Source organism: Eptatretus burgeri, chromosome 1 (assembly GCF_056783735.1).
Source record: "Eptatretus burgeri isolate ZD-2024b chromosome 1, Ebu_testis_v1, whole genome shotgun sequence".
Taxonomy (NCBI): Eukaryota; Metazoa; Chordata; class Myxini; order Myxiniformes; family Myxinidae; genus Eptatretus; species Eptatretus burgeri.
In genome coordinates, this window is record NC_140961.1 from 66,351,374 (window position 1) to 66,356,373 (window position 5,000).

Sequence of the window (5,000 nt, forward strand, 5' to 3'; positions counted from 1 at the left end):
TCGAGTGGCAGTAAGAAAGCCATTGCTGAGATGGCAAAATAAGAAAAAGAGGCTTGCCTGGGCCATTAAGCACCGCCAGTGGACTACTGAAAACTGGAAGAAGGTCTTATGGACTGATGAATAAAAATGTGAAATCTTCGGTTCATCACGCAGGGTTTTTGTACGCTGTCGATTCGGCGAACGGATGGTTCCGCAGTGTGTGACACCAACTGTCAAACATGGAGTTGGAAGTATAATGATTTGGGGCTCTTTTTCTGGATCCAGAGTCGTTGACTTGCACCGAGTGACTGGCACCCTGAACCAAAAGGGCTACCACAACATTTTGCAGCGCCATGCAATACCCTCTGGTCTACGCCTCGTTGGTCAGGGATTCCTCCGACTGCAAGATAATGACCCAAAACATACCTCCAGGCTATGTCAGAACTCCCTTGGAAGAAACGAACAAGACGGTCGGCTTCAAATCATGGAATGGCCAGCACAGTCTCCAGACTTAAACCCCATCGAGCTCGTTTGTGATGAACTGGACAGAAGGGTGAAAGCAAAGCAACCGACAAGTGCAACACAATTGTGGGAACTTCTGCAACAGTGTCGGGAAGAACTTTGCAAACAATATTTGATTTCCATTGTCGAAAGAATGCGACAAGTATGTTCGGCTGTTATATCTGCAAAAGGTGGCTTCTTTGATGAGTCAAAAATTTCGATTAAATTTTGTTCAACAAAATGATTCCATGATTTCTTTTTTATCTGCAATTGTTTATTTATTCTATGCTTTAATTTCAGAGTACATTGAAACATTAAACTGCTTAAATTTCACTAAAAACTGGAAAAATGGGGGTGTTCCAAAACTTTTTACTGGTGGAGTATAAATATTTATATATATATATATATATATATATATATATATATATATATATATATATATATATATATATATATGTACTTATATATATATATATATATATATATATATATATATATATGTACTTATATATATATATATATATATATATGTACTTATATATATATATATATATATATATATATATATATATATATGTAAATATATATATATATATATATATATATATATATATACGTATACACATATATATATGTATTTTCATGCATACATACATACATGCATGAGTGTGAGTGTAAATTGCGAAATGTGTGATACAGGCTGTAAATAACTTCGATAAAGATGTATGTGCATGGTTTCATTGGCTCAGGACTATTCCTTCAACATTTTGACCCCTTCTTGCACCCCCTCCCTCCCTGCTAATAAATTATAACTGATTATTTCTTTCTTTATTCCAGTTGCATCGAGCTTGGAGGATTAAAGTATTTTGGTGGTTCGGAGTTGGACATTCTCGAAGCAAGCTTCTTATTTCTCTGTTGAGAGGTACAGCAGGCTCTCAGCCATCCATGCCCGGCACAATGTCGAGGAAGGCTCAGGCTGATGGGACACGGAGTGCAAGAGCAAGGTGCAGAGCTCAGCGGACCCGCACTTCGTCCCTGGAGAGCAGAGCCTCTTCCTGGAAGGTGGCGCAGGAGCATGAGGCGCCCCGTATCAACAAACCGGAGGAAGAAGAGGCAGTAGAGGAGAAGGGAAGCAGATTGACGCACAGTGATGACTCTCTCCCTCTGGCCGATCAGTGTGGAACTTGCCTTTCATCGCCTTGCATCGGCGGTACCGTGAGCGACACAACAAGGCGGCACACGTCTCTCTGTACACGGGCGAAGAGCCGGCGACGCCTCGAGAGCAATGAACGTGAGCGGCACAGGATGCACAACCTGAATGATGCCTTTCAGGAGCTGAGAGAAGTGATTCCGCATGTTCGGCATGGTCATAAGCTTTCCAAGTTGGAAACGCTCTCGCTCGCTAAGAACTATATCACTGCGCTTACAGATGCGGTGCTGCACCTGGACGCAGGACGTTGCCGTGCACAATCCCAAAATGCTGCTATGGCAGCGGCAATGGCTGTAGTGACGGTTGGTGGAGGAGGAGGCACAGAGCCATGCACATTGCGATCCCAACTGCGTTCGGTCCATGGGGAACTTCACACTCCTGAAATGAATTGCAAGCATTGTTTGCCTTCCCTTAAGTGAAGCATAGATTGACGCAGTGCACAGTGCCTCGTCATGATGGTATGCAAGTGTCACATGCTTATTATAGTGGGTATGTGTGGGCAACGCATGTGTGAGGTGCTGCAGTTCATGTGGCACACAGATTGCACCAAACCCATCACTCCCCGTCTGCCCATGCAGTTGTTGGGCAATAAAAGGCCATCCAAGGGAAAGTTAAGCCAGCCATCTTGCATGGACCTTAAATAATTCATTACTACTTTTTATAAGACCCAAGGCTCTGGTCAAGTTAACAGTAAAGGTCAAGTTTTGATCATGACCTTTCCTGTTTATAACTGCCGAGTCGGAGGCATGAGGGCCCATAAATTATGGTTTACCATTGAGGAAGCTGAGCTCCCGCTGGAATTAAACAAAATATCTTGTGCATCAACGCACATCACATGATCAACACATGTTTTGCAATGCACGTCACACTCTCAATACATGTTGAACATAAAATTTATCTTTCAATAAATTTCATTTTGGGTGGGGGCGAGGGAGGGATAAAAAGGAACTGTGAACGGGAGTTTTATTCTCGATAATAAATTTTTTCATTTTGTTTGACATTTGCTTGCTTCTCTCCATCTTCTTTTCAAATTTCAAAACAGGCTTTCGAGCATCAATAAATAATAAAACTTTCTCTCTCTTCAGACCAACCATAAATGTTTGTACATTCACAAGTCACTTATGTATGCACCAAACTACCACCTCTTTTATCAACTTGCAATATATATATATATATATATATATATATATATATATATATATATATATATATATATATATATATATATATATATATATATATATATATATATATATATATATATATATATATATATGTATATATATATGTATATATATATATATATATATACATATATATATACATATATATATATATATATACATATATATATATAAATATATATATATGGGAGAGGGGGAAGGGTAGAAGTGTGGAGGTGAGAGTTGGAACTCTGAATGTTGGGACGATGACTGGCAAAGGGCGAGAGTTGGCTGATATGATGGAGAGAAGAAAGGTGGACATACTGTGTGTACAAGAGACCAAGTGGATGGGGAGTGAGGCGAGGAGCATTGGAAGTGGTTTCAAACTGTTCCACCATGGTGTGGATGGGAGGAGAAATGGTGTTGGGGTAATCCTGAAGGAAGATTATGTCAAGAGGGTATTGGAGGTGAGGAGAGTGTCTGACCGAGTGATGAGTGTGAAGTTGGAAATTGAAGGGGTGATGATGAATGTCATCAGTGCATCTGCCCCACATATGGGGTGTGAGATGGAGTATAAAGAAGATTTCTGGAGTGAGTTAGATGAAGTGGTGGAGAGTGTATCCAAGGATGAAAGAGTGGTGATTGGAGCAGATTTCAATGGGCATGTTGGGGATGGGAATAAAGAGGATGACGAGGTGATGGGGAGGTACGGTCTCAACAAGAGAAATGTGGAAGGGCAAATGGTGGTAGAGTTTGCAAAAATAATGGAAATGGCAGTGGTAAATCGGTATTTCAAGAATAAGGAGGAACACAGGGTGACATACAAGAGTGGAGGAAAGTGCACACAGGTGGATTACATCATAAGCAGGAGATGCAACCTTAAAGAGATTAGTGACTGTAAGGTGGTGGCAGGGGAGAGTGTAGCTCGACAGCATCGATTGGTGGTTTGTCGGATGACTTTAGAGGTGAGGTTGAGGAAGAGAGTGAGGGCTGAACCAAGGACCAGATGGTGGAAGCTGAAGGAGGAAGACTGTTGCGTGAAATTTAGGGAGGAGGTGAGACAGGCGTTGGATGGTGGTAAAGATAGGTGGGATGATTGGGCAACGACAGCAGAAGTTGTGAGGGAGATAGCTAGGAAGGTACTTGGTGTGACATCTGGACAGAGGAAGGAAGATAAGGAGACTTGTTGGTGGAATGAGGAAGTACAGGAAAGTATAAGGAAGAAGGGGTTGGCGAAAAAGAAGTGGGATAGTCAGAGAGATGAAGAAAGTAGGCAGGAGTACAAGGAGTGGCGGCGAAAGGCAAAGAGAGAGGTGGCAAAGGCCAAGGAAAAGGCATATGACGAGCTGTATGAGAAGTTGGATACAAAAGAAGGGGAAAAGGATTTTTACCGATTGGCAAGACAGAGGGACCGAGCTGGGAAGGATGTGCTGCAGGTTCGGGTGATAAAGGACGTAAATGGGAATGTGCTGACGAGTGAGGAGAGTGTGTTGAGAAGGTGGATGGAGTACTTTGAGGAGCTGATGAATGAAGAAAATGAGAGAGAGAGAAGGTTGGAAGAGGTGGAGATAGTGAATCTGGAAGTGGGGTGGATCAGTAAGGATGAAGTGAGGACTGCTATGAAGAAGATGAAAAGTGGAAAGGCGGTTGGCCCAGATGGTATACCAGTGGAGGCATGGAAGTGCTTAGGAGAGATGGCAGTGGGGTTGTCAACCAGATTGTTTAATAAAGTCTTGGAAAGTGAGAGGATGCTGGAGGAGTGGAGATTGAGTGTACTGGTTCCGATTTTCAAGAATAAGGGTGATGTGCAGAGCTGTGGAAATTACAGAGGGATAAAGTTGTTAAGCCACACCATGAAGTTGTGGGAAAGAGTCGTGGAAGCTAGGTTGAGAGGAGAGGTGACGATCTGTGAGCAGCAATATGGGTTTATGCCAGGAAAGAGCACCACTGATGCAATGTTTGCTTTGAGAATGTTGATGGAGAAGTGTAGGGAAGGCCAGAAGGAGTTACATTGTGGATTTAGAGAAAGCTTATGATAGGGTGCCAAGAGAGGAGTTGTGGCATTGTATGAGGAAGTCGGGAGTGGTGGAAAAGTATGTGAGGATCGTGCAGGATATGTATGAGGACAGTGTGACAGCGGTGAGGTG

General features: G+C 42.4%; 1 protein-coding gene across 1 annotated transcript in view; it reads left to right on the plus strand.

The window, feature by feature from the left end:
* The window catches only part of LOC147034634 (uncharacterized), an 11,990-nt gene extending 9,151 nt beyond the window's left edge, over nt 1-2,839 (plus strand). The window contains exon 2 of the mRNA XM_085886642.1: nt 1,318-2,839. Coding sequence (XP_085742768.1) covers nt 1,426-2,109 — 684 coding nt within the window. The 5' untranslated portion in view covers nt 1,318-1,425 and the 3' untranslated portion in view covers nt 2,110-2,839. The remainder of the gene's footprint in view (nt 1-1,317) is intronic.
* The last annotated feature ends 2,161 nt before the right edge of the window (nt 2,840-5,000 follow it).